This window comes from Chironomus tepperi, unplaced genomic scaffold (assembly GCF_022539635.2).
Source record: "Chironomus tepperi strain 1889 unplaced genomic scaffold, CSIRO-AGI_Ctep_v1 contig_376, whole genome shotgun sequence".
NCBI lineage: Eukaryota > Metazoa > Arthropoda > Insecta > Diptera > Chironomidae > Chironomus > Chironomus tepperi.
Genome location: NW_027226498.1, coordinates 4,035,148 through 4,049,460, shown reverse-complemented (window position 1 = coordinate 4,049,460; position 14,313 = coordinate 4,035,148). Strand labels below are relative to the sequence as shown.

Below are 14,313 nucleotides of genomic sequence, written 5' to 3'. Positions count from 1 at the left end.
ACATAATTTTGATTGAGACAATCCCTTCCATTCAATCCCATTATAAGAATAAATTTAATAGAAATAAGTGATTCTGAATCAGCTTAAATGAATTTGTGCTGAGCATTTGTAATTTTTAATACTAAAAAGTTCCTAAACTTAAAAGCTTTTGGTAAATTATTTTTACTTTTATCAAATACTTTATTACATTATTTTGCTTTATTATTTTATTGATTGATAGAAATGGATTGAAATTTTAGTATATGAGGACAACTTTGACTCCAAAAAAGTTCAACATTTTCCTCTCAATAATTTATCATCGGTTTGACCAAATTTTGTTAAAAAAATACTTCAGCATTTTAAAACTATAAATCCTCTTGTAAGCTCCAAACTTTTTCATTCATTCATGCCCAACAAATCTTCATTTACATTTATGATAACGGTTTAGAGATTAAAAAAGAGTACGAACATCCATTTCAACAAGATAACTTTGCTATCTGGTAGTTACATGAGAATCTCAGATTTTACTAGTATGTTTTACATAGGAACAAAAATAGATAAGCCCATAAACCAAATTTTATTTCCTCTATTTAGATGGGACACAAAAAATATCGAGCGGAATCAGAAAAAAAAAAAGTTTCATGCATCCAAAAACGTTTTTTTTTTTTCATCTGGAATGTAGACGTGCACAAGCCTGCATAAAGCTTTTTCGATATTTTTGTTTCAAATAAAACAATTTTGTTAAAAATCTAAATTTTTATTGTTTTTTGTATTTTTATACAAGAATACATAACGATAATTTTTTTCAAATTCTAGTAAAACACAATTTGTGTTAGGGGTCGTTCACTTATTACGTTCGCTTCTTAGGGGGGAGGGGGGTCTACGATTTTGTAACAGCCTAACCAAAAAAATTTATTTTGTTTGGATATTTTGTAACGTGGGGGGGGGGGTCTAGAAATTCGTTTTTTTGCATAACTTAATAAGTGAACGGCCCCTTATTGATGTAATTTTTCATTTTTATGAGACTATTGGATGTCCACATGGCCGCCAAACGGTGACGAATTATATTTGGCAATAAAAATAATTCAGGAGAGCTTTTAAAACTGTTTTTTGGGATATAAAATCAATATGTTTGAACTTGAATGAACAATAAAAATATGAACAAAAGCAAATTTATTGTAAACTTGCAGTATTAAGAGAGCGAGATTTTACATCTTTTTATTGATTTTTCTTGTTACTTAAAAACAACAAAATTATTCGTAGGAATGAAAGAGTTTAATCGATAAAACCTTTCTACAAATTCATTAAAAGTGTATCACTTTGCAATTTGCTAAATTACACTAGCTATAAACTCTTAAGTTAAGTGGAAATTTGAATAGAAACTTGATAGAAACTCGATTCAATGTCCTGTCTGCAGCTAGTCAGAGGACGCCATTCCATTCCGCAAATCCTCCCATTATATAAATTCCATTGAGGTTAAATGATAAATATTTTATTAGTTTTCGTTGACGTAGGCAGAAAAGAAAGCAATGAAAAAGTCAATGTATCAAAGATCAAGTTTATGAAACTCTTGGTTGAAAAATGAATGCGGTTTCCACCCGAAATCATAATCTCTCGTTCTCAACAGAGAAAGAGATGCAAACGACCGAAAAATGTTAAAGCACAAGTCATATTCTCTGACTACATATCGGGAGAAATGAGAGAAAATAGTAACGACATTTTTATATTTTTAGCTTAAGAAATGAAATTTTTCCTTCTTTGAGATAATGATAATAAATTAATGAATTGTGGATGGTAAATGGTTGAATTATGCTTAAACATGACAATTTTCTTTATGCAAATTTATGACTCTCTCCGACAGTTGTCATATCAATACGATTATAGCATATTTTAAAATTCATGGTTGGAATTTTTTCTTCTTTTGTGGCCTCTTCTTCATTTTTTGGAGCTATTATCGTTATCATCATCATCCATTTTGAGGCTTGCAAAAGGCATCTTCCAAAGATTGTAATAAATTTATGATGCAAAGCGAAAGAAACAACAACACGACAAGGGAAATAATAAAAATTTAAATTAGATTTTCTAGTCAACATAATTCAAGATCTCGTCATTATTATCAACTTTTTTTCCTCTTATTTTAAATGACGATATTGTTATGCATCATTTTGAAGATAAGGCTTTCCAGTCATCCATCTCAATGGTGCGTGAAAGTTAAGGGCACTACCCTTGTGGGGATACTTTGATATAAGTATACGTTTGTCGGTTAGGTTAAATTTAAAGCACTGTTTAGAAGTTTAACGGCGAACTGTATTTGAAACAATCTTTTTCAAACTAAATTTTTGAAAATAATTTTAAAGACAATTGAAATTAAGATTTTTTAGCCAACTCTGAATTATTTTTATTAATATTAAAGTCGGATACAAGGATACTCCTAATACTACATGCAAGGAAGCGAAGAGATAAAAAAAGGAATGTCTTGAGGCGTTAACAAAGAAAGAGAAAGTATGAAGAAAACATAAAGTCAGAAACAGATAGAAAAACTGTCTTTTGCATTTGTGTGAGGAAGAATTAAAACTAGCAAAAACTGGAATTTTACTGTACATGACTTATAAGTAAATCCTCATCCCGTTTTGTAATTCATTTATTACAAATTCGTGAGAAAAAATGCTTGATCACATCAAGATTGTCATTCATCCTTAGGGTGACCATTTATTCTTCGTAAAAAATATTTACGGAATATTTCATTTTGATTATTTTGAGTCTTAATATTCGAAAAACTAGAAACCTTCATGATAGAGAAAGACCACTACGGCACCCGGGATTCGGGAAAATAAAAAAGCATCTTAACAGAAAACAGCAATTGGTTCCCTATTCGTGCTCAACTGCGATGTCATTTTTTTCTTGCTCATAAATAATTGCAACCTCATTGCCTTTCGCCTCTGAAAAAATTTAATTTATTCATCTTCGCTGCTGCGTTCTTTACACAATACTCATTGTATATTTATTATTAAATCGGATATTATCATATTTTTATTTGTTTAATGAGCTTTCTCTCTATTCTTCTTATTATGTCATTCGTTTGACGCCCTCAAACGTATTCATTCTTGATAAAAAGCTTTGTTCTTAGAAATTGTGGTTCCTAATCTACGGTTGACAAGGAAAATTTTTGTCGATGAGAGAACTCCACCTTCTCCTTTGGTTATATCTGATTAAACTCATAAATATCTTTCTATTCAGGATCTCTCTGTTATTCGATATCCATATAGTGTGAAGGAATTCATTTCATATCCCAAAAAACTTCAATATCATTACTATTGATATTACTTTTATTTTTATCGTACTTGAACATGTTCTATTCTCTTTAGAGCCTTTTTCTCCTTACTCACTATATTTATATCAGTTTCACATCTTCTTTTCTTTTCTTAGCTTTTATCTATCAAGTTTTAAAATATTTTTTTTTATCCTTTTGAGTTTTAAAAATGACTAAATATTGAAATTAGATGTATGATGACGCACAATTAGATTCGAGATTTTGTGCTGTAATTGTCACATCATTAACTTTTGCAATCATTTTTCACACGGATTTTAAATATGAAGTCGTTTTCATGTGAAATTTGAGATGACGTCGAGCTCTGATTTGATCGTTCAAATTTTTATGACATTAAAATGTGGTCAGCTTCATATCACATTGTTAGTCTAGTCTATTGTGCTTTATTCACCCTTTCAACCCAATTTTAATTTTACTATGTATTATTTGACTTTTTACATTATCATTGTAAATTGAAGAAGTCAAATAAGTGATTTAAGTAACCACTTGAGCTCATTGTAGCTCATTTAATTGTGTCTGCACAACAAAATTTTCTGTTCACAATGTAAAAAAGTAAAATAAAATCTTTTTATGTTTCACCCTTATGTAATTGAGATACTTCTTATTAATAGCATTTATGTGACCTTTTTGTGATATTCTCAAAGCATCATTGGAAATTATTTCAATGCTTTCCTTTCTTATGAACAATACGCATTCATGACCGTGCTAGATGTCAAATAATAATAATATTCCAAAATTTCCATTCAATCTCGAGATAGAGAAAAATACAATAACTGCCTTGTTCCGTATCATTTTTTAAGTTCATCTTCAGAAAGGTTTCAATTTCAATTGATCCGTAGAGCTTTTAATTTTGGTCATCTTTTTTGAATGTTCAATGGGGCTTCTCACATTTCTTGAAGTTGATTTTCAAACTTTAATTCTCAAAGCGTGTGTTTAGAAAATTTTAAGATGTAAAGTTTTGTGAATATATAAATTGAAGAGTTCAAAAATCATATATAATTTTACATATGTACATTTATAAGTCTAATGAAGTGAGTTCAATTAAGATCAATGCACTTCAAGGGTGTAGCCACAATTTTTATTAGAAGGAAGGGCAAATAAAAGATTCTTTTCCAGAAAAGGGTTTATCTCTCCTTTTCTCCTGAATACGCCCCTGACGTACCTAAAAGAGTAATATGACTTTTATCAGATTATGCATCATAATACAGAAGTTATTTTATGAGATTAAATCACTGAACAAAGAGTCATAATTATCAATATTATATCCTTTAGTGTATCACAAAATAAGAAGTGAGACTTCACTTAAGATCATAATAGGACCCATTCCTTTATTCCATCTCCATGACAATGATTATTAATAAATTCATGAAAACAAAAAAGAAAAAAAAAATAATATATAAAAATTAATCATAAAAGGATATAAAAGGGAATTTGTTTTGTTTTCTTTCTGTTTCTATTTATTCATTCATTTATATTTTTTCGAAGTGAAGCAGGCGATCCTTTTTCTGCTTCATTTATATGATGTGATTTTGATTGACGCCACATATAATAAATAATTGATGAACTCGTCAAAAATTGTCCATTAAAAGAACACAATATGTCCTAATTTGGAGCTAAACAAGCTCGTATATAAAAGCAAATAACTGTAGATTGTTATGGACGACAATGATGTTTCTGGAGTGGGTGAAGATTTTTTCCTGTCTCAGAAAAATTCCTAAGCATTGTAATTAAAAATCTCTTGTTAGATATACATTAATTAGACCAATCTTTATAGACGTCATATGAGTATGTTTAGATATGCTTAGAAATATATTGCAGTGGTGAGCAACTTTTTCAACTTTTTATGGCCCACCTTACCGCAAACATAGCATTTCCAAACATTTATAGAGGCACACTAGTTTAGGGCCCTATTGGCAGCTAGACTTTTTTCTTTAAAGTTGCTTGCATTTATTTTCATAAATTCAAGAATTTAAATTTTTCCCATTCAAAAATGATCTGAAATTATCTTAATAATCATCTAATAATAATCAATTTTTATCTTACTTGATTAATTTTCATTACATTTAGCATGTGACAAATGCTCTATTCCTACACAAAAGCTTTGTTATTTTCATTTCATATAAAGAACACATATGTCTGCAATAACTTTTATTTTATCCTACAAATGAGGATATCAAATGATGATATTAATTTTACGAAGGAACAAAAACACAATGTTTTCTTCTCGAAATTCCATTTTTTTTTTCTGTGTGTGACTTTATCACGAATGGGAGCAAAAGAAGACATTAAGCCTTCTTTAATCCAAAAAAAAAAAATGAATGAGAGATATGGATGAATAGTAGGAGGGATGACGATGATGGCAGATGTGACAGTAACAAATATCGATTGTCATTAGCAGCTTATTATTTCTCCATCATGAGCATCAAGTCTATTTCATTTGTATTTTTTTTTCTGCCTTCTCTATCTCTACATCTTCCTTAGACTCTTATATTCTCATCATCATTGGTATTATTATTGTCATTATAATCATTAATGTTATGTCCTCACATTTAGATCGAATTGATGTTGAAAGTGAATTGTAAGATAGATACTTGAAAATTTTGTCACTTGAAATTCTTTCTTCAATTGTGCAAAGATGCAATGAGCGTTAGAGTGGAAATATATTTTTTTATTCATTTGGCAACTGGCTACTGGATTCATAGCTTACATTCAATTTATATTTGACATTTGATAATAAACTGAAAGTTTCAAAAACTTGGACTAAAAGCAATGATATTAGAAGCTTAAAAGTGATATAGACAAGAATAAGGACTGTGTTTGACCAACTACACATGCTCAAGCGAAATTTGTGACCACATATGTCAGTTTGTTAGTTTAATCACTCTTACAAAAACAGTATTGATTTGATATAATATTAAATCCAAAAACATTACCTAAGATTGGAAAATATTTCATTTCAAAAATTGAGCATAAAATTTCATTGTTACCACTCCAAAAATGGGAACAAATTTAACCACAGTATCTATAGATCCTCCTACATCTTATCACAAGAAAAAAACATGTCATTAAGTTCTAGTATGTTCTAGTTAATAAACTGAAGATGCATCTACAGAACAGAATCGATCTGCAGCAATTCAATTGATGCTGCCACTCACTTGTCACATATATAGTTTGATGATAAATATAGAATTTTTTCCGTATTATTAATACTGAATCCTGGGCTGAATAAGAGAAAATAAAGGATATTTTCTTTTTCTTTCTTTTTATGCAGCTCAGGACAATAAAAATTCTCATCTTTATATCTGTAAACAAAAGACTTACTGTTTTTATGAAATAAGCTTTAAGATATTTCTTCTCATTTCTACCAACCTTTTGTTAAGAAAAAAGTAAATGAATAAAAGGGATCGTTCACTTATTACGTCCATTTTCTCAGGGGAAATGATTTTTGTTTAGAAATTTGTAACGAGAGCTGGAGTGAGGGTTAAAAAATTCGTTGCTTTGGGTGACATAATAAGTAAATGGCCCTTAAATGCATTGCTTTCGATTTTTTGCTTCCTTTTGGGCTAAAAATGGAAGTATATAGCTCCTTTGATAAAAAGAAAATGTAATACAAATCCAATGGTTGAGTGGAAGTGAGGAACGTAATGAACTTTTTATGGGAAATCGTTTTGGGACTACAAAATGCTGAAGAGAATTTTTCATTTATTTTTCTTGTTTTCATTGAGAAGATCTCATTGCTCGCTTCATTACAGAAAAGACGCACTTTTCTCATTACATAAAATCAAATTGCATGCTGTAAAATTGGTACAAAATTAGATTAACAAATGAATAAAATTTATTCTTCAAGACAAAAATGCGAAACCCTCTTACATTTTTGCTACTAATATTTTGGCTTTTTGATAGATTTATCTATGAAAAGATGAAATATTTTGCATGAAAAATTTCATAATTTTTACATCTATGTTCTAATGCATTATTAAGAAGGTTATTACCTACATATATTGTTCTTTGAATGATTCTCTTTACTAATAGTTAAAGTTCAAAGATCTTATACGTTTAGTTTTAATTTAAAAAACCTTATTACAAAAGTCCTCGTATTATTGATCGAGGGAATAAAGTACATTTTTGCCCCAGTAATTGATTAATAAACAAAGTTGAATCAATTCGAAAATCCAGTTGGATTAAAATCATTTCTTGACAAAGAAAATAAGATTCAGAGTCTTGTCTATTGCTCTGAAAATTTATGAATGTTTTTTGAAATTATTTTCTTGCTTACCTTCTTAATTGTTTTACTTGTTATGATAATGAAAATGAAATTGTGCCACAGTCAGTCAAAAAAATAATTAATTTTTAATTTTATCTTCTCTTTTTAGCTCCGAAAGCCCGTATCAACTCTCTCGATACCTTCGATGAAAACTGGCCTTGGTAATCGAGAGACTAATAGAGAAGCTGCATGCAACGAAGAAGCGGGCTTAGCCCTTGTTGATGTTCGATCAGAATATCCCAGGTTAGCATATCTGTTGAAATAAAATTAGTATTAAGTTTACTCATACATGCTTGAATTTTGGTTGACTTTATGACAAAAATAAAATATTTGTTAACCATATAGGTACATGGAGGAGCGCGGCTTAGGAGGTGGCACCTACAAAGGCACTTCAGAAGACAAAAATGGCACAAAACAAAAACCAAATGTCGGTTACCGATTGGGACGACGAAAAGCACTATTCGAAAAGAGAAAGCGCATCAGTGACTACGCCCTCGTGATGGGAATGTTTGGCATTATTGTTATGGTTATTGAGAATGAGTTGAGTAGTGCTGGTGTCTATGGGAAAGTAAGTTAAAATTAAATTTTATATTTATGCTTCAAAAATTGTGAAGAAATTCAATGCTTTAGGAGAAAAGAAGTAATAAAGTTTTAATAAACCTAATTAAATTTCAGTTAATTAGCGTTTATTATTTCTTCATTATTCTTAGTTACCGTTGTCGTTTGCATGCTCAGGAATAATAGCAGGAATATTAGGTTAATTATTTTCTTGCAGTAAATTATTTTTAAATTTAAGTGATGGGTCTAAAGAATAAAATTATCATTCAGGGTTTTTTTCAGTTTTATTGAACTTTATAGAATATTACTCTAGTTCTCGCGCAGTTTCAGAGCCTAACAGGCAAAGAGACCGATTTTAAGTACCGTGTAGTTCTTTCTGTATTCTATTTTATGCATTCTCTTTGTCTGTTAGAGAGACATTTTTTCCCTAAAATAGGGAAAATAAAGAAGCATCTACCGAATGATTTTCGAAAATATCTAAATAAAACTGTCTTTGAAAATTCTAGTCAAACTCTAATCAAAATATGGATATAAATTGAATGTTATAAGCATTTTTTTCTCAAAAATTTATTTAATTTTCAAAAAATATGAAACAAACAATTTTAAATCTGGGTTTTTAATGTAATCAGTCAACAAATCCTTTTTCTAAAAAGAGTACGAGGAAGTGAAATCCATAAAATTTTTAATGGATTTAAAGACAGTGAATGTGAAAGAGAAGGATTATGTCGACGTTCCTCGAGTTGTCATCAAAAAATTTTATATGTACGACAGACATGCCATAAATATTTCATCTTGTAAAATTTCTCGTGCACTTTTTCTATTTCCTCGTTTACTTTAGGGCGATATACATTTTTCTTGTTATACATATTTCCTTATGTTTTTTGTGGGGGACGGAATTCATGCAAAAAAATGTTTTCATATTGATTGACAATTTTCGTCACATGTGAATGCAAGAGAAAAAAGGAAAGGAAGATAAAGATATAGCTGATGTTTTCTCTGATGAGATGATTGCATAATGTTATTACTAAAATATTCAATAAATGTCACTTTACATAAATTTATAAATTTATATGCTCATTTTTCTTATATTTTATTGAAATATAAAATGATTTTATGAATATTTGGAGTTCACTTTGGATATTATGTATAAAAATTAAGAGTTTGAATCTTTTCAAACTAGATTTCGTCCAAAATTGCATAAAAAAGGCAGACCTGGAGTCTTTTACGAACTATAAAGTATAGGTCAAAACTAGAGACCTGTGCATATAAAATGCAGGTCTGTAATTCTTGGACGAACCCTTTTCCTAAATAGTAAAAGCAGTACATCTTAACTGTGTCATAGCCAGGACTGTCTTGGATTGTAAATCCAGAAAAAGATTTCAAAGCATTCAATTTTTGTCGAAATATGTTTTTTTTTTTTAATAAAATATCAAAAGTCATGGACCACATCTAAAATATTTTGTAGCAGTTTTTAGTCAATAAAACAAAGCTCCATTGATTTTAAATATACCTCAATTTGAATTAGATTGACCCATCAAAGTTTTCTGCTGTTACCACAAATATACGTTCCAATCATTAACTTTAACTGACTTACACTTACTTTTCTCTTCATCCTTATCATTGATGAAGCAATATTCTTTGTAAAGATATAAGCATACATTCACCTCTCCCTACAACAAAATGTAATAATATTACGCAATCAGAAAAGCTATTTGTTGTATGTTTTCTCTCTCTCTCTTTCTTTCTATCGTAATCTTTAAAGTGAAGTAGATAAGAGAATAATAGCAAAATCGTAAAAGATGTTTATGTACACAATATTCACCAAGTAGAGGATAAAAAGGGGGAAAATGAATTTTTTTATAGTTTAAGTAATACCTTTTCGTTTTATTTCTTCAGTAATTGATTGTGTAAAAGCATTTAAAGCTTCTTAATTTTGTTTTGTGTACTGAAGGAAAAGACAGTTGGATAGCGTTCTTACTTAAAGTATTATACCAATTTTCATTAAGATTTCTGATGTATAGTTTATTTTGTTACAGATATGGGTAAAATTTCTCTTTAGTTATAACTTATAATAGAAATTTAATTTTTGGACAAATATTTTTAGAACTAAGCTCTAGCCTAAGTTGGAATTTTATGAAAAAAGATGTTAAATACTTGGGAGTGTTCAAGAAGTGCCAATAGATAAAATTAGAAACACTTGGATGTAATTCAGAGCACTCAATTTTTGTTCGAGAAAAATGTTTCAAGTACTTTTGAAAGAATAATAATCAGCACAAGATTTGTTAAATTGATATTCTTTTGGAGCATTGAAGTCCCAACTTCCAAAGTCCTTTCAATTCTAATTTTGATAATAAATCATGATGATAGAATCTTAATTTTTAGCTAATTTTTCTTATTCCATCAAGAGATTAATGTCCAAAGGCAAAAAAAATTGAAATATTTTTTGTTGTTGAAGAATTTTTATTTGTCCTCACTGTCAACATCAATTAAAACAATTTTGTAAAGGACATCAAAACATCTAAATCCAACAAAAAAATGAGCAATTTTTTCTGGCCTTTCAGAAAACATTTTCATTAGACCAGTGATGGACAACCTTTTATTTTTTACGGCACATATTGTAACGGCAAGGCTTGATCGAAGTCGCACATGGCATACTGTTCATGTCAGTTCCAAAAATTTGTGACGACACAGCACACAGTTTACCCACTACTGCATTAGGCAGTGAAAAGCTGTAAAGTGATTTTAATTAATGATCTACAACCATCATTAAAGTTACATTCAGTTTTATCTAGAGGAGACAAAAAATGACAAAATATTACAGAAAAAAGGACACAAGAGACAAAGGAAAAAATTCTTATCAAATCACTTACAACTCCTCTTTTACCCGAAAAAAATATTATGCAAATTAAATGGGTAAAGTTTTTTCTCCTTTTTTCGCTTCACTTGTTTGTTGACCTTACAAGTTGGGTGGTGCATTTATTATAATATTTTGAAAATGCTGGTGAAATCTTTTGACTGTCTGACTGTTTAAGGACATAAGAGCAATCGTTTTGAAAGTTTTTTATGTATCCCCCGATACATAGATTTCTTACAACAAAAATTATCACTTTAAACTCTGGTATTATTCTTCAATTAAGTTTTTATAACCTAAAGCGTGATTCGGGCCCCTAGTCAAAATGGATGATATCTGGCCTAAGGCCAGAGTCAAGTCGATTTTTACGTCGTGTGCTTTCTGAGCTAATTTACATAAAATTTCCTTACCTTCCTTTTTATTCTTATTTAAATTCTCGAAACTCTTTATTTAGCTAGCGTCAAATGGTGGAAGAAAAAATGCAATAATTAATTTTTTTCTCTCAATTATCTTAATTTTCACTGCAATTATGTAGCAGATAATTATGAGATTTTTTTATGATTAAAGAAATTGTTTTGCTTCAATGGTTTTGCTATTAAAATTAATTGAATTATAAATTTGTTTAGGTCTTTTAGTATTTTTACTCCCTAGCACAGTGGAATTTCTTGTAGCGGCTTTTTAAAAACCGCACAACCATATTTTTGAGAAAAAAAATTGAATTGAAATTGATATAATTTTATGGAAAACTTTGATTTTGCATGCTTTTACATGGTCAAAATCAAATGCAAGATATCAGAACTGATACTAAGTACAAAGTATCCAAATTTAAAAATATGCGTTTTAAAGTTTTATGTAATGAATAATTATAATTAATGTAAAATCTGATTGAAATCTTTATACCATTTCTAATGGTTCATGATTTATCTCATTTTCTCATTATCCTTAGTATAATGAGAAAGTTTTGAATCGAGTGAAAATTTTCACAATTTTTAACATTTTACTTTTCTTTAAATTTTGAATTATTCACAAAATTAACTTCTGCTATTGTCTTGTCTTTCTTCTCAAAATTGAAAATGCAAATTTTTTTTCCTTTTATTTGAACAAAAAGAAATGCAAATCATTTTTCATTCTTGTATATTTCATTCTCTTTTTCAGGATGAATTTTATTCAACTGCATTAAAAACGCTGATATCTGTATCGACTGTGATCTTACTGGGACTTATAGTAGCTTATCATGCTTTAGAAGTGCAGGTAATTTTAAAGATTATTTTGTGTAATTTAATTTCGTGATTTTGCAAAAGCTACTGAGTTAGGATTAAATAACAGATTTTTAAGAATTTATAAATTTGGATTCAAAACTTGAAAAATTCACGGAAGAAACTTTCATAACTTCCTTTTAAAGAAAAGTTCAATCTTTTGCTTAGTTTGTTTTTTGTTTTTTTTGTTAAACATCAAACTGAAAATCCTTGCATAACACGTTCATCAAAATATCAACTTTTATACGAATAAAAAAAGCGATAACTTAATGAAAAATTCATGTTCTGCAAACATTAATGAAGCTGTCAGACAGAATGCGAGAGAGATTTTCAACTATAGTATGATGTAACAGATGTGAATTCAATTAAAACATTTCCTCTTCTTTCCTTTTCATTTTGTGCATACAAAATGAGTTTTTTCAACTTCCTCATTTTAATTCTGTGAATAATCTACAGTTTGGAACTGTTTGGAAATTTATTTTTTACTTTTTAAAAGTTTAACAATTATTCAAAATCGATTCTTAATTTAAATTTGATTGCATATCGAAACTATTTCTGTATTTGTTCAATATTCGAGGTTAGGATAAAAATTCACTTTGGAGATTTGCACAAAGCGCAGTTTCCATTTTTATTAATATTGCCTTTCTTTATTTATTTAATCAATTTTCAATTATATAAATTGGAAGGTAAAATTATTTTGAGGGCAACAATGTTTAATAGGCTTTATATTTTCAAAAGTATAGATTTTTTTTGAAATTTTTTAAGCTGTATCCACAATTTCACGATAACTCAAAAAAGTCATTTTTTTTATTATGTCACCGTTTCGTCTGCCTATGGACTGAGCATTTTTTATTGCTCATGATTGACATTCACGAACTGCAATCGCAATCAAATCAAACTGAGGATTGAGGTATGAATGATGGTATGGCCATTAATTAAATCAACCGACCGAACTCATGATTTCAACTTTTTTAACTCGATACTATTTTTTACGAAAAGGATGATAAATCCAATTCAATTTATCGCCTTTTCTCGTTCTGTAAATATTCGTCATTGTTTTGCAAGCATGAGCAGATTAAGATTTTAGAAATGAATTTAAAATGCTGCAAAGCAAGTGTATAAAAAAATGCTACCAGTAAATAATTGATACTTTAAAATTGGAGGTAAATTTAATGGATAGCATTTTGCTCTTTATTTCAGAATATTTTTAATTTATGTTTACATTAAATAGTAATCAATACACATAGGTAATGATAATAATGTCATTAAAATGAGCCTAGAATATATACATTTCTATAAAGTGGCACATTTGCTAATTTAATAGCTGAGTTGAATGCGAATGTATTTGGTATTGACATTAAAATAATTTATCGGTAATTGTTAATTAGGTGTAGGTAGTCGCTGTCGTATACAAGATATAACTATTAATTTTCTCTCTATTATTTTGAATGTTCTTTCAGTTATTCATGATTGATAATTGTGCAGATGATTGGCGTATAGCAATGACATGGCAACGAATATTACAGATAGGAATAGAATTAGTTATATGTGCAATACATCCCATTCCAGGTAACTACAAATTTACATGGACAACAAAATTAGCAAATAAAAATAAGGAGATAGGTGTGGCGATCGTATCGCTCGATGTGGCACTATCATTGCCAATGTTTCTTCGTTTGTACCTGATTTGTCGTGTTATGCTGCTACATTCGAAACTTTTTACCGATGCTTCATCGCGTAGTATAGGTGCATTAAATCGAATTAATTTTAATACTAGGTAAGTTATTCGGCTGTGCACATTTATTACCTTGTTGCTGCTATTTGCTATTACTACTGCTGCTGCTGCTGCTGTTACAATCGTTTATGAGAATGAAGTCTATAAATATTTTCTTAATTCAATGCACAATATTATTTTAAATATAAATATATTAATTTTGTTTTTTTATCATTGCAAAATTTATTTGAATGAAAATTATGTTTATAAATTTTTTTTTGAGTATTAAAAAAAGAAGAATATTGTGTTTTAAAAATATGGTTAGCGATGTCGTGTATATTCAATATTGTAAATCAAAACTTA

At 29.0% G+C, this 14,313-nt stretch overlaps 1 protein-coding gene across 4 annotated transcripts in view; it reads left to right on the top strand.

The window, feature by feature from the left end:
* The window catches only part of LOC139096228 (small conductance calcium-activated potassium channel protein-like), a 111,310-nt gene that overhangs the window by 79,506 nt on the left and 17,491 nt on the right, over positions 1-14,313 (top strand). For all 4 annotated transcript variants that reach the window (XM_070647927.1, XM_070647924.1, XM_070647925.1 and 1 more), the window contains 4 exons: positions 7,681-7,814; positions 7,917-8,139; positions 12,136-12,231; positions 13,697-14,013. In XM_070647927.1, coding sequence (XP_070504028.1) covers positions 7,681-7,814; positions 7,917-8,139; positions 12,136-12,231; positions 13,697-14,013 — 770 coding nt within the window. The remainder of the gene's footprint in view (positions 1-7,680; positions 7,815-7,916; positions 8,140-12,135; positions 12,232-13,696; positions 14,014-14,313) is intronic.